This window comes from Hakea prostrata, chromosome 7 (genome assembly GCF_041222555.1).
Source record: "Hakea prostrata isolate BN-2017 chromosome 7, UWA_Hpros_2, whole genome shotgun sequence".
Classification (NCBI taxonomy): domain Eukaryota; kingdom Viridiplantae; phylum Streptophyta; class Magnoliopsida; order Proteales; family Proteaceae; genus Hakea; species Hakea prostrata.
In genome coordinates, this window is record NC_142606.1 from 62,798,341 (window position 1) to 62,824,840 (window position 26,500).

The 26,500-nt window shown below is 38.0% G+C and overlaps 1 protein-coding gene across 3 annotated transcripts; it reads right to left on the minus strand.

Annotated features, from left to right (window-relative positions):
* Positions 1–2,893: 2,893 nt before the first annotated feature.
* LOC149011630 (putative beta-1,3-galactosyltransferase 12) lies at positions 2,894–26,305 on the minus strand. Of its 3 annotated transcripts, none has more exons than XM_089160741.1 (7): positions 25,740–26,305; positions 23,953–24,105; positions 23,772–23,854; positions 18,896–18,995; positions 18,682–18,795; positions 14,896–15,038; positions 2,894–3,532 (listed from the first exon to the last, which is right to left on the minus strand). In XM_089160741.1, exons 1-7 carry the CDS (start codon positions 26,204–26,206, stop codon positions 3,444–3,446), a joined length of 1,149 nt encoding a protein of 382 aa, XP_089016867.1. In that variant the 5' UTR covers positions 26,207–26,305; the 3' UTR covers positions 2,894–3,443. The 3 variants fall into 3 exon arrangements, with proteins under 3 accessions (XP_089016867.1, XP_089016869.1, XP_089016868.1); XM_089160743.1 differs by having other exon boundaries at positions 3,450–4,441; XM_089160742.1 differs by lacking the exon at positions 2,894–3,532 and adding an exon at positions 12,221–14,356.
* Between the last annotated feature and the right edge of the window lie 195 nt (positions 26,306–26,500).

The following is a 26,500-nucleotide window of genomic DNA, read 5'->3' on the forward strand; positions in this document are numbered from 1 at the left end:
TGGAGGCCTTAAAGCACTGATACCTAATTTTAAGTTTGAAAAACAAACATCTCAAAATTGGATTTTCATTGGACATATTAGTTCAATTTGTCATTGAAAACCATTAAATCACTGTTTATTGTCATTCAATTCAAAATATATCCCTATCAAAATATGAAGGAAAAAGAATAAACAGTGATCTAATAGTTTTCAGTGATAAATTAGACTAATGTATCCAATGAAAATCCAATTTTGAGGTATCTGTGTTTTTCAAAAATAAAGTGGGATGTCAATGCTTTAAGGCCTTCATTTTAGGGTGTGAGTGCAAGTTGTTCTATAATTTAAATATAAGGTGGGATGTCACCTTCACCCCTTGGCAGGGAGAACATCAATATCAAAAGACTGACATTATCCACCCCCACAACAACTCCCAAAGACAAATGGTATGAGAAAAAAATAAGATATGATTTTAAGATTATTTCATGAGAATGTCATTTAACCACTTACAAGGTAAAACTCAAAATCTATTTGAATAATCTCTATCATACTATCATACTACTATTATAAAAGTATGAACTCATAGGACATGGCTACATTTCATTTCCTTCCGATACCCTTCTGTATTCAATCAATTAGACCTTTATATTAGTAATAAATGATGTCAATAATGGTCTATTAAAATTCTTAAAATTATTTGAATCACTTTAATTGTCAATTTCCCCCCTTCTTGTTTTTCAAAGAAAGCATTAACAGCCAAAGAAATATGAAGAGTTTCTCCCAAAAACTAAGAAATATTAATTGAGGAAAAAGAAATTGCATTAAAAATGTTTAATCAAAATCATGCATTTTAAAGACAAACTAATTCCAAATTCATACCTTAGCTGTTGTTAACAAGTTCATTTATGCATAGGCCATTCAACTTCCATGGCCAGGGTGATTGATAAATACATCGTGCATTTGCACGTGACACTTTTACTACAAGGAACACGGCTACATTTCGTTTCTTTCTAATACCCCTCTGTATTCAATAAATTAGACATTTGCATTAGTAATAAATGATGTCTATAATGGTCAATTAAAATTCTTGAAATTATTTGAATCAATTTAATTCTCAATTTCTTTCTTTCTCATTTTTCAAAGAAACCATCAACAACCAAAGGAATATGAAGAGTTTTTCCAAAACCGAAAAACCAACAAATGTTTATTGAGGAAGAAGAAACTGCATTAAAAATATTATATCAAAATCGCGCATTTAAAAAATAAATTCCAACATTAGTTGTTGTTAACAGGTTCACTTATGCATAGGCCATTCAACTTCCATGATTAATACTGGTAATTGATAAATACCTCGTGCATTTGCGGGTGACACCTTTACTAGTCAAATCAAACACTAATACACTTTCAGTCCATGAGAAATTAGATTAATAAAATAGTTTTTTCTTGTCAAAACTCTCCATCTCTTGTCAACCAAACACATCCTTTTTAAGTGACCTTTCATTGGATGATTCACTTTCACAAGTTCTGATTCATTAGTCATTTTGCATGTTTCCCTTCCCATTCTTTGTACTTTTTCTCCTCGTGATCATTCTATTACTTTATTTCTATTTGGTTGTGCTTTATCTTTATGTGTTCCTTAATAGTAGTCTTCACTGCATGTTACTGCGTTATGGTCTCTCCACTTCCCTCTTTATCTGTATTCATTTTTGGCTCTTCCGGGTTTGTAGAATCCAAAATTTTACTCTATTGCCAGATTCACTTTCTTTGATCAGTATAATTGTTCCGGGGTATTGGAGTGTTTGCTTCAATCACTCACAAAATTAGAGTTTTGAAAACTTGTTGAGGAATCTATACGAAACACTTGTAAGATGATAGTAACCACAAACTTTGTTAGAATTGAAACGTACTAGATGTACTTTCTTTAAGGTATTTAGACATCTTGGTTTGTCCAACACGGGCACCAAATGTTTCACCCCCAATATCAGTCAACTCAAATCTTTAAGGTTGCCCTCCAAAAAAGATCACTTTAAAAGTGTAACCAAGTTTTATTCATTACTTAACAGAAAGACAACAGGGAGAAAGACAAAGAAGAATTTCATTATAAAAATTGAACTTGAAAATGGGTTTATATAGAGCCCCAAAAGCTGTAGGGGAAAGGAGTTGACTTTGTGAGGGTACCTATTTTGCTCACCTCTCTGATAGAAGATATTTAGTTAGTTGACCTCCTCCTTAAAGAAAGTATTTCTTTAATGGCATTTCCACACTTCCACCTAAGTGTGGACTTTCTTGGATTAAGGCCCATGACAAAACAGACTTTCTGAATCAAGGCCTACGACCCACGACCTTTGTCCCAAGTCATATAAAAATAATAACATTAATTAATTTCTAGCTATATAACCACGTGATTGCAATCCTTAACCCCAAAGATATATTACATAAATCTTTACTATATATAAATCAAATAACTAGCTCCCTACCATCCGATATGGGATTAAAGTTCCGTCACAGAAATCATGAGATAAAACGATGTAAATAAAACATATTTTATATAAAAATAATACACATTAAGTTTTAAACATTTTTCAACATATAGTAGTTTTGTAACACCAAATTCTAAACAAAAGCCTCGACATTGCACAATGGAAGCTTTATGGCTTTCTCTTTGATGAACTCATTTCCAGTCACCAGTCTGATATAATTCCTCAGGTTGGGTTCATTATCGTGTCATCTTTGCTGTAAGCTACAGTCTTAGACAATCTACAAGCAATGAAATAAGACTGGGGGTTGGAACTATAATCAACAAAATGGGGGACCTGAAATCCTCCTATTTTCATTATAGTACCACGGATACCGATTCAAGATCTGAGCAGTGGTGCCAAACAGAAAAATCTTACATGGTTCGAAAAATGGGCGAACCCAATGCTGAAGGCTGAAATTCATATCAGAGTGGAAGTTTATGGCAGTAAAAATCGAAAATCTATAACATCATAATTGATGAAAGGAACTGTAGATACTCCATATTATGACTCTTTAAAGTTTAAAGAGAACTGATTTATCAGATTACATTTGCCCAAGCAACAGATAAGAACCAAAGCATGCCATACAGCCACAGTAGCACCTACCTCTGAAATTTCGAATTATATTGATATGTTACATTGTACATATAGATTCAGGTTGTTTACAAACTTAGGAGATCAAATTCCTACAGCTAAACAAAAAATGCAGACAAACTATTGGAAAAAGGAAAGGGGAAGGATATTTCTTGCCTTGTTAACAAGTTGCATGTGGAAAATATAACCTTGTTGATGGTGTAGATTCAGAAACTGATCGTTGTCCCCAGGCCAGGAATGGAAGTTGTTCTGTTTCTCTTTTTTGGGATAAAACCAGCAGTAGAAGGTCTCCGTAACATAAACAGACGATAAATTCTTGCTTGGTCTCTTGGTATCAGGTGGGCTCCCATGCAAATGCTACCTGTCATCAGATGGTAGTGTCGGGCTTTCAGAGCACATACTGATCTTGTGTAGCTCCTTCAGCCTAATAGCTGGGTTACATAAACCTGAAATTTTTTCCAGACTGTTCAGTCTAAAGTATTTTACAGATCAACCAATAATATTAATCCTTCAGGAGGTAGTAGGCATTATAGTCCACAGAAGAGCATAAGGAGGATCGTGAGTTTGGATCACCGGATAAGAGGATCCAGACTCATTTAAGATGAGCAGAATAAGTAATACACAGGGTAGATTCCAAGTCCAAATATATGATATATCATCACAAACCTAAGAATTGTTGCTGGATTTTTGCAAATTCTTCACTGAAAGGAAAGATATTTATTTCTCAATAATTTTGAGAATGATTGGAAACTCTCCAATGTTTCAGTTGTAGATCTCATAGATCTTTTGGATGCTAAACAAAAACAATTCGGTCTTGTACCAAGTTATTGGGTCAGCAACATGGATGCTGTTCGCCCCAATCAGCTTTATTTGAGTCAGATATATAGGCCTATCCAACACATCTTTCCTCACAAACTTTTTAAGGCAAGATTAGGTCTACCCTTGGCTCATTTAGTTCATCCAATCTGAATCGAACCACTCCTCCATGCTAACACATCCAAAGACCTCTCCATTATTCATGACAAAGCCACCTTCAATGAATTTCTCATACTCAACATATCTCGGAGCTAATCCCAGTTTGACTTCTCATGCCTATTTCCTAACATTCAAAGAAACCATCTTCTGTTTTCTTCCATTCTAAAGTTTAGGATTGGGTTTCTGAATTTATTGGAGACTCTGAGTTGCCCTATTTGATCAGCAACTTGGAAGGGCTGTTGTGGCCAAGATTTGGAAAGTTAGGTTAGGAAGAGTAACACATAGGCTAGCTCTTTCCCACTTTTTCTCCTCATGCATCTCAACATCCTTCTCTCTGTGACAACGTTTGTCTGCATGATGCTTCTTAACTGCTCAACATGCTGCACCATACATTATAACCAATGTTATGACTGCCCTATAAAACTTTCTTTAAACTTAATCGAATACACCAACATAAAACACTTTGGACGCAATTAAAGAATATTCAAAGAGGGGGGGGGGTAAAGAAGAAAAGCAATATCAAATAAGGGCAAACGATTAAAGAACAGTAGATAAAGTAGCACGAGCATCCATTTTGTTGCGAAAAAAAACTACTGTTCATCTGGATAATGGAGACACACAATGATGACCAATAATATATGTTGAGATTTGCACAAGATATGGAAATGCTGCCTTGGTCTGCAAGTTTTGGAGCTGCAGCCTAGAGTTTCCTTTTTGGATACTTTCTATTTTCTTTTTTGTTTCTATTTTAGTTGCTTTCTATTTTGGTCACTATCTATTTTTCTTATTGCTTGGTTGACAAGTAATCTTTCCAGGATAGTTTTCTTTTCAGTAGATCTCAGAAATTCTATGCAATATGTAATTTTCTTTTTGCTGTAACTCAGTTCAGGAAACTTTCCTAAACAAAGATTTGATTTTATATTATAAATAAAGTACTAGGGGAGAACTAAAATATACATGCAAGCTCCCTCTCCCTTTTCTCTTCATCTTTTCTCCTCTTCTTCTATTTTTCTTCTTTTTTCTGAACTTCCTTTCACTCCCTAGGTTGATTACAGGTGTTGAAATTCTAACATGGCATCACAGCTGTTTAATCAGCCTAGGGACTGCTTCTTCTCTCTCAATTTTCTCTGCTTTTTCCTACCTGGTGCACAGCCACCTGTAGCTACTATAATTATGTGGTAGCAACTTCTCCAACTACACATATGAAGTCAACTACCATTCCTACTGCTGGAGACCTAGGGTGATATGTGTTCTTATTGAACGAGATCTGAACCTTTGCATGATAGTCTCTGGTTTTTTGGATCGATCTGCTCTCTTTTTTTCATCTGGGTTATGATGGATATGCTACCTCCTCATTCTGCAATTGATGTTGATGCTACTGAAACTTTGAGGGATCATTATATCTACCTAGAAGGAAACTCAACCACAATCTAGGACGTTTCGAGTGATTTGGTTACCACATCCTACTGCCCTCTTTGCTTCTGGCAGAGACTGTTTTGCTGGGATTTTCTAGTTCAGCTTTTGGTTCCTGCCTTGTTGAATCAGATTATTTTCTTCTCTCTCAAAATATTGAGAACACATTCTTGGTTATTGCAAGCACGGAACAATGCTTCGAAGGTTTCGCTCGGTTCGCCGCCCGGCGAACCGAGCGAAATGGCGAAAAATCGCCGAGATCTCGGCGAGATCTCGGCGGCGATGAACCCAAACCAGAGCCAAAAGCCTCAGCCTCTCTCTCCTTCCCCAACCTCTTCATCTTCTTCGTCTTCCTCCTCTTCAGCCTCCGGTTCTTCGAAACAATCTTTTCTCGATGTTGCAGCGGCCATTTCGGAAGGAAAAATGGATGCAGCGACTGCAACTCTTGCTAGGTTAAAGCAGGGTTTCACTCACTCTCGGTGGCGGAGCTCTGCAGTAACGACCACTTGTTGTTTTCTTTCCCTTTCTCTCTTTCTTCTTCTTCTTCTCCGGCAAAAACGGCTGCTACCCACCTCAGACTCAAGGAGCAGATGTCTCTTTCTCTCTCTCTCTCTTTCTTCTTCTTCTTCTTCTCCGGCAGAAATAGCAGAGGCTAACAGCCTGCTACCCATCTCAGACTCAAAGAGCAGTAGAAAAAAAAAAAAAAAAAAAGTTCTGAAGTTTGGCCGGAAAATCGTCGATTTTCCGGCGAAAGTTTGCAAATATCGTCTGAAATCGTGGTTTCGCCGGAAAATCGTCATTGAAATGTCGGTTTCGCTCCCATTTTTATTTCGCCCTCTAGCGAAATGGGCGAATTTCGCCGAAACTGCGTTCCATGATTGCAAGACCGAAGAACTGCTGCCTCCTTCCCTGATTTTTGGTAACCAAGGTTGAACGTCACCTTCTATTTTTCCATTTTCCTTCAAAAACCTCTTCTTTTGTTTTTCCTTTTTCTATTTGGTAATTTGTTTGTTTTCCTAATTAAGGGATGAAGATTATCACATTACTTACCTACTTTATCTGAATTCAGCTTTTCTTACTCAATTACCATAAATTTTCTTCCTTTATTCCATATTTGCTCATGTCCTATGATATTCTTTCATCTATTTGGGCTTGTTTATAATTAATTCCAAATTTGTTTTCTCATTATTACTCCTCCATATAGCCCCTCTTTCCATTATTAGTGCTCCACCTGTTTCCTTTGTTTCCAGCATAAGTATTCTTTTCCTTATTTAGTATATTTCTCATGACTTGGTCATTGCTTAACTCATGCTACTTGACACTCTTTATTTAGCTTTCTTTTTATGCCATTCTTTATTTGGAGACCAAAAAAAACAGAATTTATAGAACTACATTAGGGTTATTTTGTAAGGCAAATCCCTCTTTGTGGTCAGAATTTACAGAATTGCCATTGGGGAGATTTGTTAACCATTTATTTGATGGACTCCTATTAATCTAGTGCATGCATCTTATAATCTACTATGAGAAGAGTTCAAGAATCATTTCTGGAACTTAGACTTGCTAGAAGAATGAAGGCTATATCTACCATAAAAGGGCACACTGCAGATTCTTACTTGGGATCATCCTGTACTGGATATTGGTTGTCATTATTCGTCCACGTGTAATGCTACACGTGAGGGGGAGATTGTAGTCTTTTGTCTACCTACTTGGTCCATAGTAACCTATACTACCTTTATCTATCTACTTGGTCCGCAATAACTCATTGCATTTTATCTACCTACTTGGTCTATAATAGCCTATACTACCTTTATCCACCTATTTGGTCTGTAGTAACTTATACTACCTTTATCTACCTACTTGGTCCCCAATAACCTATTTATTTGGTCCGCAATAACCCATAATGTCATTTGTCTACCTACTTGGTTAGCAGTAACCCACACTACCTTTTTACTTATCTACATGGTCTGCAGTGACCTATACTGCCTTTTACCTACCCATACCTTTGGTTACTGCTTTGCTTTCTTGCAAGAGGTTATGTGTAGACATTGGAGCTACAATTTTATCTGTTAGTGTGGAGATTCCTCCCTACTACTGGCATTATTTGGATGGTGCCTTTTATGTTGCTATACTTATAGATCACCGACTGTTCTCATTATTGGATGGTTTGTTCGACATGAAGAATTAAAGATTTTTTTTTCAAAGTTGATGTTGATCATCTCTTGGGTGAAGTTCTCTCAATGTTAATCGGCGTCTACTATATCTACTTATGTTCAAGATCAAGGAGCTTTAGTATATGTTCCTATTATTTCAAGACTTGTGCTGCTGCCTTTCAAGTTTATTCTTATTTGTCCAAGCAGGCACTTTCTTTGTGTATATCCAGCTTGAGGGGGAGTGTTGAGATTTGCGCAAGTTATGGAGAATTGGAGATGCTGCCTTGGTGCACAAGTTTTGGAGCTGTAGTCTGGAGTTTCCTTTTGGATACTTTCTATTTTAGTCACTTTCTATTTCTCTTATTGCTTGGTTAACCAATAATCTCCCTAGGATAATTTCCTTTTCAATAGATTTGGAAGATTCTATGCAATATGTAATTTTCTTTTTGCTGTAACTCAATTTGATTTTATATTATAAATAAAGTACCAAGGGAGAGCCAAAATATACATGCAAGCTCTCTCCCTTTTCTCTTCTTCTTCAGTCTTCTTCTTCTCTCTGAATTTAGTCCCTAGGCTAATTGCAGGTGCTGAAATTCCAACAATATAAAAACCAACCTAAAGGGGGGTTGAATAGGTTGAACTAGATGGCATTATGATAAGTACCCGAATGAGGCAACTTAACAAAGATTGAATAACTCAAGAAAATGATAATAATAATGGACTTTGAATAAAAGTTGAACGAGAAACAAAACACACTACTCGCAGTAGGTGAATCCTACGGCTACCCAAGAGCAATAGCTCTCACCTAAACTTCCCCAATAACTCAAAAACCTCCTTTTTTCTACTCTTCTTTCCCCCTATTTATAGCAATTACGTTCCTACAGTATTAATCAACAAAATCATCCCAATTCGAATAGGACTCTTCAAATCTAATCCTAAAAAATAACCTGAATGTAATATGACTCTTCAAATCTTAATCTTAAAAAGTAACCTGAATGTAATATGACTCTTCCAATCTTCCAATCGTTTCCTTCCCTAGATACAAGGGGCTTATCAATACTCCCCTCCAAAAGTTTCACCTTGTCCTCAAGGTGAAAATCTGGAAAGTGGGACTACATCAGAGGTTGAAGACGATGGCTCCCCATTTTCTGGTTCGGTTGGACCGCTCCTTTGGTATTTGGTTGAGTCGGCTTGGTCTTGGGTTGGGGGCTTGGTTCGTGTGAGTAATTTGGCCCTAAGTAATAATGAGAAAAGGTGGGTTTTGGGCCCAAAATAATTCTTTTGAACGGGTTAGGAAATATGGATTAATGAAACGAGATGGGCTTGGTGTTAATGGAATGTGTTGGGCCCAAGGGTGGTCTTATAAATGGGTTAGGCCTAAGCACTTAAAATGGTGGATTAAGGAATATGGGTTGGATATTGGGTTAATGAAATAAGATGGGCTGGGGTTTAATGGAGTGGGCTTGACCCAAGGGGGTTTCTTTGGGGGTCTAGCGGCCCAGTCTTTGTGTTGGGTTTGTTTGGGCCCTAAGTTTGAGACAAAACATAACTGACTGAGGCCCAATTAACACAATCTTTGGCTCATAGGGATTGGACCAAACCCACGAACCGGTTTGAGGTGAACTGAACCAACCCCAAAAACCCTAAAACTCCATCGTCTTCTTCCTTTCCTGCAAACCGAAGTCTTCGCCGCCTGCAACTTGCCGCCGACTGTACCTGGCCTCCTGTGCTTCTTCACTTCACTGCATCTCAATTTTATAGCAGAATATTGCTCCTCCACTCTGGTCCGGTAGGTATCTTCACTTAATCCTATCTTTATCTGTCTGCTCCACGTTTGGTGATGCGTGACTTCCGTAGCCGGCCATACTTCATCCTCCATTCGATACTTCTTTCAACCATCTCTACAGCCTGATTTGGCGATTCAGTCCCATTGATACTACTATACTATGATCCAACCTAGTTGGTGTCTAACTCCAGATTTGATATCGGTTGTCTCCTGTCGCTAAACTCACACCTCAGGGCTTCTTTGAATCCTGTCCATTATTATTATCATCTTCCTGAATGTAATATAACTCTTCCGATCTTCCAATCGTTTCCTTCCCTAGATTTTAGGGATTTGCTTCCAATCGTTTCCTTCCCTAGATACAAGGGGCTTAACACATTACCTCTTTTAGAAACTAATGGATTAAAAACAATTCAACAAAGAAAGATAAGCACAACTCAATATTCAGATTTGACAATAGTGTATCGAAGAAATATAATTTGATCGGGGATAAATAGATCAATTCGGGGTCAGCTCTCTCATCATAAAGAAGTGCAAATGAAGACTCGGCTACCGGCTGCCAATGGGATAGCACCGGAGCTACTGCCATCCTCTTTCCTTCTCTATTCTTTTGCGCATTTCCAACCAAAGGTATTGTGGTTCAACTCAATTGAGTCTATGTCCACTCGTCTCTAACTATATAGAGAATTCTACTAGTTATTTCCTTTTAGTACAATAGGTGAAGAAATAATACTTTTACAATTTTGTTAAGGACAAGAGAACCTTCATACAATCTTGATACCAAACAAGAGGAATCAACCTCTTGAGGATGAGAGAGTCCTTGTCCCTTACTCTAAAATCGAGTATACAGTCTCAATACAATAAAAAATTAGAGAAGAAAGGATTGGTAAAAGATGTTACCTATTAAAGGGTGTGACACCATACCCTTTGAGTGAGTGAAGACGGTGCACGATGATATGAGTTATGTTGCAATGCACCAATGGCCTCATCAACTGAGTTCTTGACATCAAGATCTTTAATTAAAAGCAATTGAACTCAACGGAATTGGGACTCCTAGGGAGAAAAGCTTGACAGAGACAAGCAAGAATGAGAGGCTAACTAGTGTCTTCTTTAAAGATGTTTAAGAGGGTCATTAAGAGAAATGTGGCACTGGTATGAATTCCATCAAACAGTCAGTCACCTTTTTTGCCCGAACAGTCGACCTAAACAATGTGTTAGTTGACCTACACAATTAGCCATAGGAAAACTAGCCATTAGAAGCTAAATAAGCCAGTGATTGCTTGATGATTGATTTGTAGATCAACTGTCAGGTTGACGGTCGCAATTGTCAAGCTACTAACTCTGACTATTGATACAACGAAATGAATACACGGTTGACCTGCACTTTGAGCATCACTTGTATTAGGCAATTCAAAACTTGTTTGATAACCCACCAAGTGTTTCTGCTTAGAGAAACACCAGAAACAGTTTTGAGTGTTTCTAGAAGCAGAAACACTTTTATAGGCCTTTGATAAAACTTGCTTCTAGAAGCAAAAACAGTATCAACAGGCATTTATCACAGTAACTAGATATAGAGAAGACAAGGACCTCTTTGGCAAAGTTAGGGTTTCATCGGCGATAGAGAAGATGAAGAACCGATGATCCCCATTGTTAGGGTTGAAGAAGCAACGAATAGAAGAGTTCTATCGCAACATGAGAGGGTTTTAGCAGGGTACTCATGTTTAGGATGCCAAATTCCATGAATACCCTCTCTACAACTATTTTACTTAAACCTAGTCCACACCTTACTATTGCTTAAAAAAACAGACGCAACAAAAAATTGTTGTTACGTCATAAGTGTTTCTTGAAGCAGAAATTTTCATAAATTTCAATTTATGTTGCAAAAATCACAAAAACAAAACAGATTTATAAAACAGTGTTTGGCAAATTTTTTTGTTTCTTGAAGCAACAAACACCAGAAACTGTTTTTCAGTGAGTTATCAACCTGGTCCTTAATGCACATTTACGAAATAGTCAACAATTCTAAGGTCAGACCCACTGGTAGCTCAAACATATGCTCAAAGCATGAACGAAAGTACATTTTTATGCATGACAACATGTCAAGCGTCCTGGACTAAATGCAGTGCCTCAGCAGCTTGTAAAATCTTCAGTTCTTTGCTCTTGAAGGATGTCTTCCTGTGAGACAAGATCATGGAAGGTATCCATCCGGTTGTAGCACTTTCTTAGGCTTAACTGTCATGTATATAGGTTTCATTCATTGCACACAAAGGATAGATTTGTCCATATATGTCCAAGTATATCAAAACTTTCATAACTTTCACATGAGTAGATTGTTTTTATCACTTTATGTGTTTGTGGCCATCAAAAGTAATGGAAGGGCAAAAGAGTCAATACCCCAACAAAATATGCATACGAATAACACACCGCAAAAAGAATACATAAAACCTTCTCAAGTTGAAAGGGAAAAACTATGTCACTTATTCCAGTTAAAGCCCTCCGCTATAATCAATAATGAAATTGCAAGAGATTACATCACCTTCTTCAGCCAATGCCATAGGCTAACAAAGGAAAAAATTATAAACATTCTTGGACAACAAAACAACTCATCGAACAAGAGCATCAACAAGAATACCATCCTGTTGCATCAACATCCGACATTACAAATATATGAAAAGCCGTATTACCTTTCCTTTCCTCCCTTAACAAAGACAATGATGTCACACCACAACTAAGTATTAAAAAAGAAGAGAAAAAACATCAAACCTATTCTTCTATTCCCCACTCCCCACCCCTTTTTTCCCCCCTCTCCATTCTATAGAATGATCCAGTAGTAACAAACTCCGGACTACTACTCCCATGATGTATAGAAATATAAAGCGGGCAGAGAAATTAGAGAAATTCAACATGTCTTCAACGGAAGACTTTGAACAATTGAACACAGTTTTCTCAAATCATTTTATCCCAATTAAAATAACCAATATGGTGATGTCTCCATGTTCGAGCACACACAACTATTTATCAATCCGAACCACCACTTTTATGTAGTCATAGCTTGCCGATAGTAAGCACTAAGGAATTCTTATTAGAGGAATAAGTGTGGGTTTTACAAGAAACCAAGCCAAGAAAAGGACCCTGGTATAAGTAAAAGGTTGATGTGCCAAAAAATCCCACATAACGAATCTTGACTCTACAGATACTCCCTACTTAAAAAGAAAAATTATTTATGTTCTAGTTCCAAATTAGTCAGGTTCAATGCATTAAAATTAACAAAGGTTATCAGCTGTAACTTAAAATGACCATTGTGTGGCCACAGATCTTCACATTAAATGGAATAATATGTAATAACACTCTTGTTCTGGGGATTTGATTTTCAGAAAAAAAATTTGCCTTTTTAATCAAGAAAAGATGATTACTTGTATCAAGGAGCTGTATGTACAAAGTATGTGTAAAGAAAAAACGAACAGCCATACATATAGCTACACCATGAACCAACCTTCCTTAAAACAAAACTTGCCTCTCATATTTCATCCTGCAGTATAAGGAGAAAGTTTCTTTCACCATAGGTGAAGAAAGAGTGACAAATAGGGTGCAATAATTAGAAGGGCGGGCCTGGCGCAATGGTGGAGTCTCTCCACTGTGTGCTGGAGGTCGCGGGTTCGAATCAGCCTCTCTGCAAAAAGCAGGGGTAAGGCTGCCTAGAAAGTCCCTTCCCCAGACCCCACAGTGCGGGAGCTTCGGCACTGGGTATGCCCTTTTTAGGGTGCAATAATTACTCCCCCTCTCCCTACTTGACACATTCTTGAAATGCTTTCCCCGCGACTCTAGGAGGCCCACTCAAATGTTGAACCCATAGGTGAAGGAAAACTAGGTCCTTTTATGATGGACAACAGTCCAACTTCATGGGGTCAGCTACAAGGATCAAAATAAACCATGAAGGGATGTAGAAATGGGAAAAGAGGGGCAGGTAAGTGAGACAGTGAAAAAAAAGAGATGGACAAAAAAATGATGCAAAGAAGAGGAATAGAACAGCCCAACAAGTCAGGAGAATCTCTAAATGGGATTTTGTTACATGGATGCTTGTAACCTCCAATAGGCTTGACCCAATTTCATATTAGGAACAAGACCTAGACCATGCATGTGCTTTCTCACAATTTTTCTAATGGTAATTATAGACCTGCCAGTAGCTCTTGTAGATGCTTCAATAGAGATTTTATGACTCCTCACTGGAGTGTTCCTAGGCCTCCAATGAACACTGCCCAAACTACCTCAAATAATTCTCAGAGCTTGTCATTCGTTGGGAAACTTCCAAGTCAGCTCTAATATATTCATTCCTTACTTTATTCTTCTTAGTTTTGCCCCACATCCATCTAAGCATCTTATCCTTGGCTATGAATAGCTTCTGTACGTAAAATTTTTTCACTGCCCAATATTCTGCCCCATATATCGTACAGCAGTCCAGTAGAATTTTTAACCTTTGAATTAATATGATGGCCAGACGACACTCTATATGCACTTCCCCAATTAAACCATCTCACTTTAATCTTTTGCCAAACATCATCCTCTATGTCACCTATATTTATGTTTGACCCCAAATGTCAAAAGTAGTCACTTTGTGGTACCTCTCTTTTGTCAACCCACACCACATCAGCATCTACAGTATGCCTAAGATCACACATTACATACGGTCTTTGTTCTACTAATCTTAAAGCCTCTTGTTTCCAAGGTTGACCTCCAAAGCTCTTACTTGGCATTAGTTCTCGCTTTTGTCTCATTCCCCAAGGTGCAAATACAGTGTCATCGGCAAATAGCATACACCCTAGGACCTCATCTTGAAAACTAGGCTCTTTCAATAATATAAAAAGCATAATACAAGATGCATACTGCTAACAAAATTTATCTTAAGCTTGAAACCTCTACTTATACAGCCTTTTGCCGTGCCCCGATCAAAACTGTAAAATAATAAATGCAATTTCAATTGATTTGTTAGGTTCTGTTTTCAGATAAAATAAGGGTGTCAATTCATACCATGCCCCAACCAAAACCGAAACCAAGACCTATAATGTACCATACCGAATTAAATAATTCTACTATGGTATTGGTAAGACAAAGTCATACTGTTTGATATGGTATGGACAACATGACACAAATGAACCATACAACACTAATACCGTACCAAATATCAAACTGTTTTGTAATGAAAAATATGGAAACAGTAATGTATGACATACTTGTACCTTTTTGTATTGATACAGTAATGGTATGAGGTAAATTTATTCGGTACGGTAGCCGATACCATACCAAATTGACACCCTTCATTGAAAAGCAATGTAAGAAGAAAATTGTCAAAAGTCTTACTGCCAAACTATTATGCACATGATATTATGCCCCAAAACTTTCCTCTGATACACTTCTATTGCAGCTGCCTTAATGAGAGAAAATAATTGAAGTAAACGGAAAAAAGTAGGAAACTATAAATAAATTTGTGTACCTGAACATTTTGGAATGTCCCAGACGGCAATAGACGTAGGTGTGCATCTAGGATCACATATTGCTCGGTTGTCTTCATGGTTGACATTCATGGCTAGCATCCATGATCCAACAGAGACGTCCTCATTGCTAAACATTCTAAGACTGAAAAAAGAAAGACATTTAAACAATGAACAACCTTTAGAACTAAAACGAGAAACAAGTTAAAATATGACCCAGAATGCTTATTGATGACATAGTTTAAATCATCCCAAAAGTCGTCAAATACACTGATTTTAGTAACTACGGTAGCAAAGGATCATTTCATATATCAAAAGGAGGACCTGACATTCTAATGAAAGTCATAGAAAGAAATTGAAATGAACATTCTCTCTTTTTATTTATGAAGCATCTACATAAACCTGGAATTCATAACAGAGCTCTTTTTTAGGAATCAATTGTCTTGTTTCAATATTGGGCTTGTCTTTGTTGTTCTGGTGATCTACAATCACTGCCAACGGCTGGTTTCATTTTTTGGGCGAAAGCGACCCTTTGGCTCGCAAGCAGCTGCCCCGCCGCTCTATCAATCTGGTCCCAGGTTAAAATCCATTCCTTCGCGTATCCACACTTGGTTGAGCATAAGGTTTGGCTTGGATTATCCCAGGCATCAAGGTTTAGCATTGATTGATCGAAACGTTGACTGCAATTCCAAAAGGCTCAATAGTCTTAGGGGAATTGAACGTAAGAAAAGGGAGAATCTTCATCAACAGGCTTCCACCAATTGAAGTTTCGCGCATTTCAGATGGTGGTAAAGTGAGACCACATAAAGAGCTCTTCCTCATTCGGTCAGATTTTTCAGTGAGATATGGTTTGACTCTTTTCCTGTGTACATGAATGCAAGCAAGAGAGCAGAGTGGCATACCCAAAAAAGAAAGGTTTTGTAAGAAAAACAAGTAGAGTCCGGATGAGGTTTGCTGCAATGAAGTCAATACGTAGAAACAAGGAACAAATGCAAGCATGCATTCCTTCAGAATGGTGAATAGCAAGTTGGCAACTGGGTACAAGATGTTCCCTTTCTCTGTGTGACATCCAGAGGGATCCACCACATGTGGACAGTATCAGATGGTGGAATGCAACAGAGCTATTTCCACCAAATTAGCTTGGGACTTCATCAGGCATAAATCTCAGAGAACAGACTGGTGCGCAGCAGAGTGGGTTCCTGATAATGTCTCCCTAGGCATTCATTCACCACCTGGAGATGTCTTAGGATGCACTCCCAACTAGGCAGAACTTGTCCAGAAGGAATACCAGGAGCCAATAAATTGTATTTTCAATTACGCAGGAATAGAAAACAGGGATTACTTGTTTTCCCCAGTGCACATTGAGCTCTTCAGTATACGGGGATATATTTGAAAGACTAAAAGAGGAAAGAAACCTCATGACATAGGTGCAAGAGGCAGCAATGTGGATAATTGGGAAGTTAGCCATCTTTGCAACCATCCAGCAGCTTTGGACTGAGAGAAATTGCAGAATATTAAGAGATAAAATGAGAGCTAAGGAGCAGCTGGTAGCAGCAATCATTGAGGATGTTGAGGCCAAGTGTATAGCCCTAAACACTATAGAGGGTTGGAATAGTAAGGAAGATTTTTCTGCAGAGAAACATGGCATTCATACTGCCCGTAGTTGCAGAATTCCTAGGGCCTACTGTTGGATCATAGTGGCTTTGCCTGCAATGTAGCTGTAGTGGATCCAGCAACAGCCTACGGAGGTGAGTTAAGGAATGATATTTGTAACACCTTATAGCTTATGCAGGAAAAGAAGTGGAGTAATCAGTTCAATCAAAAGGCAAATTGCTCCATCAGAAGGAATTCAGACAAGTGAGCCATACTCAACATCGAGAATCAATGATCATTAAATGGACAATAACTTGGAAATCGGAATAATGAGATCTATTAATTTATCGTGTTGGCCCTGTTAGTACATAGTCATTGTTATGATGCTTGATGAGATGAACTTATGTTTGTGTTCTTTTTTTGGATAATTTTTTATAATTATGATTCTTGATTGCTTTCTTTTTTGGATGAATGTGACTATTGGAAGTAGTTGTATTGAAAATTTTTGAACCAACCCTTGGTGGCTTTATTGCTGCTTGGGAGCCGCTTTGTTGCCTAATCGCCTAGGAAGAGCCCCAATCGCTTTGGTCGCCTTGCCACCTTGACAACCTTGGTTTAAAATGCCCAACGGTTGAAGAAAATAGGCTGGTGAAGGAGTTTTAGAATTGGGAGAAGGGTAGGGTTAGATTTGGCTAGGGTTTTGAAATTCCTACATGGTTCCAATGCTGTAATTTTATTTTCAGATTGGAATTCGAAGGCTAGGGTTTTTGAGAATTCTAGTGTTTCTAGGGGAATGGCTAGGATTAGGGTCATAGTCGAAGGTCAAGGAGGGATTAGTGAAGGTAATCCTAAAAGGAATTAGAGTTTGAATAAGTGGTCTGAAAGTCATGAATGAAAGTAGGGTTAGGGTCCAGGGTTTCAAAAATCTAGGCAGCAAAAGAATTAGGATTACACTAGGGGTTTGGGATGGTCTGATTGGGTTGAAATTGGGAAGGAAGTTCACTAAGGTTAGGGGAATGATGTTTCTAAAGCTGGGAAGATAACGATTAGATTGCCATAGATCTACCTTGAAGTTTGAGTCTCTATACAAGTCCGATAATCCCAGAAAATTCCAGAAAAATAGAAAAGAGGGTGATATGGGAATTAGGATTATGATTTTAGGGTTTTGGGGGATGAGGGGAGGCTGCGGATTGAGAGAGAAAGAAGAGGAAGGGGTAGGGCTTGGGTTGGGTTGGGTTGGGTTGGGTTGGGGGGGCTTAGTATGGAGAAGAAGAAGGAAGCTGGAATTTCCAAATTCTGCAAAATTCTTCATTCAGCTGCTACAAGTTCCCTCCATGGGGACCCACGACCTCTAATCCTTGCTCCTTCAATCTTAGCTTTATTTCATTAATCATAAATGGATCTGTAACAACCTAGAGAGGCTTATTTATACTTTTATAGCCTACATGAGAGATCTCACATTAGGACTCAACTTTAAGAAATAAATCAGAAATAAATCAAACTAGGGCTCTAATTTAGAAAACAACTTAAATTGAAACTCTTACTTAACTAAAATACTCTTCCTCACACAAGGAACCTTCATATCTCACTCTAGAAGAGTCCAAATTGAATTCTAAGAGTAGATACAGGATCCTTGCAAGAAGTAGGACAAAACTAGAAGACCCCTTCACAACCTAGGAATCCTAACCTAATGAGGACTCTTCAATAATTAGACAAATTTGGACTCAAGTTCAAAAACAAAAGTAGATCTAGGGCCCCCCAAACATAATGGACCCAACTATACCCTAATTTGGACTCAAAGAAAAGTGAAAGTTTACCAAAATACCCCTGCTGGTACTAGAGGGCCGTGAGGTTTGGGGAAGCTACCCTAGGCCCTTATTCAGCCCCTAAATTGGTATACATCACCCAGGTTAATAGGGTTATTTTACACCCAACCAGGGTTATTTTGGGGATGGAGAAAATACTACAGCTGCTGGCATGGATATAATTGTAATTTATTGTAAACTCTGGGGTACACGGGAGTAATAATGGAAAGTAGAGGGGAGCAAAGTTTAATTAGGCAAAGCACAGGGGAGGAGAATGTAATTTTCCCTAAATAAATGTTCATGGAACAGTGTCATTACTGACCCAAAAGAAAAAATGGAAAACATAAAGCATCATCAAAATTGTAAGTGCAATAAATTAAGAATGCAGACCTATTATTTCTTGCAATTGCCAATGATGCCACAACCTCCGCCGAGAGAACATATATGGGACCATAACCATGCAAGAAATACTCATTTCCAATTAAATGTCCTGACTTCTCAAACCTGAAAAGTTCCAGATGACATAGTCCAATGACAAATTGAATGCTAGAACAACACAAATTTTCAATAAAGTAAATAAACTATATAACACAATGTCAGCTACCATTTCATCTTTGGGTCAGTAATCACTGGTCCTTTCTTCATGCAACCAATGTAAGTCATTGGATCTGTCCGTTCCTTAGCCAGAAGGGTTGCAAGTCGATCTGAAAAATAAATGATGAACTAACCATATACTCATATTGCTAGGCACAGGGACAATAACGTATTTACATAATTAATAATATAAGAAGCAACACACAAATTCATTCATTACAAAACAGCCATCCAGACAGTTGGTGACAGATCTCAAAAAGGATGAGGGTGGAAGAATGTCCTGTACCAAGAAGGAAGTCTCATAAATGATACAACTGGAAAATGCTGATTAAACCTACTAGTGATACAGCTATGTTAACTGAAGAGACTCCAAATATAATGAATGGTTTCTCATGTATATATAAGCATACACTCAGAAGGCATGGCTACATTTCCATTTTCTTAAAAATACTAAATCATTCAATTTGTAAACATTGATAAGCACTGTTCAAAAATTGTAAATTTGTTTCATCATATAATATTAATACCAAATTAGAATCATGGAGATTAGCTTTGGAATCAAAAGGTTTTAAACTTAGTAGATCGAAGATAGAATATTTAGTTTGTAACTTTAGTCATGATCGGACAGATGATGAGGTGGTGATACTTGACGATAAAGAGATTCCTCAGAGTAATTGTTTTAGGTACCTAGGTTCAATCATAAGTAAAAGAGGTGATTTTGAAGATGAGGTTTCCCAAAGAATTAAAATAGGGTGGATGAAGTGGAGAGGTGCGTCCGGGGTCTTATGTGATCGGCGTATTCCATTAAAGCTTAAAGGAAAATTTTATAGGACCGTTGTTCGACCAGCTATAATGTACGGTGCAAAGTGTTGGGCTGTTAAAAAGAATCATATAGATAAACTCAGTGTAGCAGAAATGAGGATGCTAAGATGGATGAGTGGCAAAACTAGGATGGATAAGATAAGAAACGATCATATTAGAGTTGGTCTGGGAGTTGCTCCCATAAGTGATAAGCTTAGAGAAAGTCGTTTGAGGTGGTACGACCACGTTCAACGGAGACCTATAAATGCTCCTGTACGGATATGTATAGCTTAGGCCTTGTATCTAGCATGGGCTCGAACAGAACTGATTGGAGGGCAAGAATCCATGTAGCAGACCCCATTTAGTTGGGACAAGGCTTATTGTTGTTGTTGTTGTTGTTTCATCATATAATAAAAAGTAATACTAATAGCAACCCATATTCAAGAATTCATAATAAATTGATAAGCACTGACTTTCTTTTCATATAATTTCAGTTTAAAATTTCAGTTTAAAATTTTAATGAATACTAATCATCTCTATCAGTTTAAGGTCTCAAATTCTAAGATAATATATAACCACAAAATCTCCTTTCCCTTAATTTCTAGGTTAAAAATTAAATATATGTAAACTAATTACAGTAATCCCTAGAGGCTTCTGGATATGCTTCTTCTAATTCTTCCCTTTATATTCAATTAATTGGTTATTTCTCTACTCCACCTCAAGTAAGGAGATAAGGTAAGCACTTGCTCATAATCCTTAATTCGAGGTTCAAATTGAATATATGCTAATAATTTTGGTAACCCTAAACATTTCTTGATATACTCCTTATATCATAATAAATTAATTAGTCACTCTCTCTCTCCTCCACCTTTCTAGGAGATAGAGTAATGTACTTGCACACTACTATGGAAGAAAAACACAGTTTTGGCTCTTCAACCTAAAAACAGATAGAAAAAAAGGTGCCAATAAACACTAAAAACTGTCTAAATTTATTAGAGTCCTACTATCCTATTAACCTAATATTTCGATAATTCTAATATAACTTTATTATGTAGTAATTTTAAAATTGTAACTTTTTTCTCAATAAATTCTAATATAACAAAAAATACATCAATATTTTAATTTATAATTAAAAAAATGACAATACATCAGAGCTTTACTAGTGCATATGTATATGTATATACATTTACCATACACATGCATGTTTATGGTTTATTTGTGTACAGTAGTTAAGAGATAAGATGGAATTGGAGAGTACAGAAAATTACAAAGAGTTAGAGATAAACCAAAACGCTAAGTAACAACTCAAACAAGGATGTGCTTTTGGCTATAACCATCAATCTGTTGTGGTGCCGACTGATGAGGTGGCATATAAAGGGCAGTTGCTTCAACAGTCTCCCACAAGCAAAACTCAGGGTCACCAATGTTGAGCTTGTCATGCAGTAGCTGAATCGAGCAATAGGCAGCAGCTTTGTGACAGTGTCAGCAAGCTGGGTTTTGGAGGGAAGAAACTGAACATCAAGGGGACCCCACCTTATGATATCTTACAAAAAGTGCTGCCATCTGCAACAGATGCTGGAAGAAACAGTGGAGACGGGATATAACCTTCCAGAATATATGTGCGAAGAAATGGAAGAAATTGGGAGTGCACGAGGGGGCACTTTTTACTTGGAAGCTTGAAAGAAGTACAAAGGATTTAGAGGGTTAGGAAAAGAAAAAATGATGACATCCTAAGTAGTCATAATAAGAGAGGGAACTGCAAAGGTTGGGATCAAGAAGAATGCTTTGGAGCCCTAGACTTGCTGCCCAGCAGCACACTATTATTTTTTTTTCATGCCTTTTAGCTTCAATGAAGCAGAAGCAGTTTAGTAATTCTGCCCAACCAGAGGGGTACTTTGGTTATTATTTAAATCAATTTAAGTGTCATTGAAGGTCCAGAGTCCAAACCCACATACAGGTCTGACTTACAATGACCAAATACTAGCAAGTTAGTTTCTAGTTTCCTATTCTGAGTCAGATTAGTTTCCATTTTCAGTGAGAAGTTAGCTAGGAATTCTATTCACATCACAAGTCCAGTTTTCTTGTTACAAATGAACCCCCCCCCCAAAAAAAAAAAAAAAAAAAAAAAACAAAAAAAAAAAAAACTCAAATGTGAAGGCACCAAATCAGATTATCAATAAAGTACTCTCAGTTTGTGACTTTGTGTCCCCCCATTTGTGTGTATTGACGCTGCAATTGAGTTGGTTCAATTTGGAAGGTCCAAGGAGACGACAAGCCTTGACTCTTGCTGCAGCTCTACAATTCCATCTTCACTCAAGTCAAACTTCTACATGGTCCTGTCCTGGTATCTGATAGCCTGTCCCATCCCCCTTCTCATCCGCTTTTATTTTCTATTTAACGCCCCCATCCCCAGGCTCTCTTCTTTTCACCACTTATCAAGAATAATCATATCTCAGCAACCCTCCATCACACTTCAACCAAACTCCAGTCACCATAACACCTACAGATCCTTCGCCTTCAATCCCCATTGCAGCCCCCAAAACACGCTACTGATCCACAGATCTGCCCTTTCCTAATTCTGATGCCCTCTTTTCTCTCTAAATCAAGAATCACCATAACTTGAGAGTCCAGCATCCAAATTTGACGAAACTTGGTGAGCCATCTCCTAGGTAATCAGCTCTAGGTTCAAGCCATGTTTCATTCCATTCCAATTATCACTAGGTCCCCTAGCCTATCTCAAGAAAGCTCTCTCAAAATTCCCCCTTCTACCCTTCTATGGCTACTTCTTGAAACATCCCTAAACCCTTCAAACACATTCCAATCCATCCCATTTAGACCCCATGACAACCTCCTTGTCCAAATAAGGGGTTTGAGAGATTTTTTCAGTCCAAACCCAGAAAGGATCGCCATCCATGGGACATCCCAGAGGCAATAAACAAATTCACCCCCAACCCTTTATTTTGCCTGGAAATAATGCCTAACCTAGCAGATTCAACCTCATCGATTGAGGCTACATCACTTGGATATAAAGTAGAGACTAAATATGTCGAAAGGCTTCTCAAGTCCTCAAGGAGAGATATATCACTTCATATATATTTGCATATGGTTTATTAAGTAGTTGATAACATGTATCTGTATAGTACAGAGAGTAACTAGAAGTTACTGATAAAGAGAACAACTACAAGGAGTTCTAGATAACCTTTACCAAAAAGTAAAAAGGAGTTGTAGATAAGTAGATAACCCAAACAGCTAAGTGCTAGGACCCTAGGATGAGGCCATGTGGAGGAGAGAGAGTATTAGGGTTAGTTGAGGGGTAATAAATAGAGGGAGAATTGAGTAAAGAGGGTATGGAATGTTTTTGGAGAGTTTTCTTGGGCAGCTGTAGGCTGAGGGACACCTTTGGGTGTGGGGGTGACTGACACAAGATAGAACTGATTTTAATGGTGCCAGTTACCCCCACACCCAAAGGTGTCCCTCAGCCTATGGCTGCCCAAGAAAACTCTCCAAAAACATTCCATACCCTCTTTGCTCAATTCTCCCTCTATTTATTACCCCTCAACTAACCCTAATACTCTCTCTCCTCCACATGGCCTCATCCTAGGGTCCTAACATTAAGGGACACTCTTCAGGCTGCAACCAGCTTTCTGTTGTGGACTTGTGGTGGTAACTGATGAGTTATCTCTCTCTTTGAAACAGGATTAATCCTCCCCAAATATAAGCAACAGTTTCCATTTTTAAGATGGAATTAATACTTAAATATAACTAAAACTTAATAAAATACTCAATCAGCCTAACAACCATTACAATTCCTAGGCCAATTTAAGCATCTTGAATAGGAACACAACCGATACTCCTCAAAAGTAACACATGTTTTTTATTTATATTTCTTTACACCAGGCAAATTACATCCAGACTATATGCACCATGCATTCAGTTATTATGGACAAGGTGAGAGGAAAGAAAAAAGAAGGACGACCCTCTGTGATTCTTTTGAGATATGCAAATCACTAGGCATAGACCTAAACACAAACTTAATGAACAAACTAATCAATTAATAGAATCTGCAATGCATAAGCAGCACTTACCTGGTCGTAAGTAGATATCATCATCAGCTTTGACATAATAATCTGCTTCAAAAAGATCATAGGCTGCTTTGAAAAATGCCAATCTACAATAAATATGAAAATGAGCGGGCAGAAAAATAAAATGATCACAAGTAACAATTCTGAAAATTTGAGAGCAGTCTCACAGAGTTTCAAGTCTCACGTTTTATATGGCAGCTTTAAGTATTCTTCTTCAACATCTATAAGCATAAAATCACTGTATCTTTTGATCTCTTTCTCAAGCTCAGCCATCGTTTTTGCATCTTTTGAACGTCCAATGACAAAACGGAACGCTAAACCAGTAGCCTGCTCCAAACTGCAAGGTATGGGATCAAGTGAATATGCAATAACTGTAGATGAAAAGTGTTATGGGTAGAGAAGTCAAACAGATTTTCTGTAACAAGTGTCAAGGACATCAGTCTTTGAGCACCGAGGCCCTCAGTTCAATAATCACTGGAAAATCAAACTTGCAGGAAAGCATTACATCGATCTGGCTGTGATTGACACTGCCAGCCATAAAAGTTTGTCAAATTCAACTGCCTCCAGGTGATGATTCAACTTATAAAAAAATTTAGTAGCCCGATCATTGACCAGAGTAACTCAGTAATATATTTACACCTTCAAATAAAACCAGGGAAGAACAATTTAAATGGTGCTGTGTTTAAACAATATTATGCTATGGTGATATTGAGATATAACAGCATGTCTCTTAACCAAAGGTCTTGACACTTGATAGGAACCATCTTGGATTTTTAGCTAACTACCAATGTTTCAGTTCTACTTGCACAAACCAGAAATCCATATTTAGAATATGTAGTTAAAAGTTCACTAAATACTCTGCACAGAATGTTATTTGTCCAATAAATCAGCAGCTTCTCCGGGCCTGGAGACAAGGTAATTGTCCAGTTTACACATCAGTGGTAGTCATGTAGGTAGTTATAGACATTCAACTCGCCATCATATAATTACTTATGGGGCCAAGTCCACTTCAACCATGCTCCTTGACCTTCATGCGATACACAAAGGGCTAATGACTAGACCTGTAAACGGATAGTTAAAATCCACCTCCAAATCTGCATTGCATCCGTATTCGTTTAAGGCTGTCTGAATCTGGAATTTTTTTTTTGCCGAAAAATATCCGCATCCATCTGATAAGCAACCGGATTCCGACTCGGATTATTGCTTTTCAAATAAGATAATATCCAAATAAAAAATTTATCAAGTTAGAGTAAAGTATTAAACAAATTCTTTTTCTTCTAAATCGGGCTTATAATGGAATTCGAAAAATAAGAAATCAGTAATCGGATAGTTTATCAGATAGGACTATTAACGGATATTCAATAAAGTTCTGGACTCAAATTCGGATATCTTCGGCCAATTTCTCTGGATATCAGATCAGATACTAATAGCGGTTTTGCTTATCGGATTTGGGTTCGGATATTGGTGCATCCGAGCCCAATGTGATCCATTTACAGGTCTACTAATGCCTGAGCTCCTGGCATTGGAAAATCCCAGTTGGTATGGAGTCCAAGGTCCTCGTTTGGTATTCGACATCTACCAAACCTTCACTAGAAGCACACCGGGTCCATAGTGAAAAAAAAATATATATATATATAGAAAAGCAAAACAAGTGATATCAGATTTTCGGTAGAAAGCGATCGATTTGGACCATTGGCAAGGACTGAGCGGCAGTTCTTGATGAACCTTGTCAGGATATCCCATCTCTCCAAATGTAAGGAGGGAATGATGCATACTAATAAAATTGAGAGCTGTTTGAACTCAGAAGATTAATTTGACAAAACGTATATACTGGGTTAAAACAGTGACGAGCTAGTTCCAACACTAGATGCAAAACTAAAATGACACTGATCCAAAGAAAGGAGAGAAATGAGAAACTTAGATATTTCTTACGAAAGCCGGCGTGAATGAGTATTGATTGGGATTAATTACCGAAGAAGGGCGTCGGGGTCGGAAGGGAACCAAGTGGAGCGGAGAGCAGCTCTTCGATCGACAGAAGAGAAACCAGTCTGAACCCCAACAAATCCAAGGAGTTTGGGGCGCTCGATTAAGGGATCCTTGTTGCCAATGCCAAGCTTCCTTGAATTAGTAGAGGAATGGTGAAGACTTCGGAATGTGTCTTGGGCACGACCGCAGCGGAAGACAGGGAGTGGTTTCGGACGAAGTAAAGTAATGACCGAAAAAAGGATTCCGGCGATTCCAATCAGAAAGCAGAAAGCGGAGAGGATGAGAAGTGGAAGACGAATGCGAGACGAAGCAGGTTGAGGAAGAACAGGTAGGTGCTTCTTCACCAACTTATCGTCCTTGGAGTAATGGCTGTTGCTGCTGCTGCTGCTGGCACTGTTAGGCGTTGCTGCAGAACGATTCGTGAAGGAAAGAAGACGAAGAGTTCGCTGCATTTCTCTGCTTCAGTCAAGTTTCGCTCTCCGCGTTCGCAGTTGGTGAATTACTTCCGGAAGAATCCACTCACAGGGAAAGAAATCTTTTCCATGGTGAGAGACTCGACATTGGAGTAAAAGAAGGTAAAAGCGTGTCAAGGATTTTTATTTGCGGCAGCTGCTGCTGGCAGCTGCCGACGGTCGAGATTCGACCAACTCATCAAAAATATGTTGAACGGTCCAGATTAAAACTCCAAAATATTATATTAAAATATAAATTTTTTCTTTTACATTTTTAAGGTTTAGAATTTATAA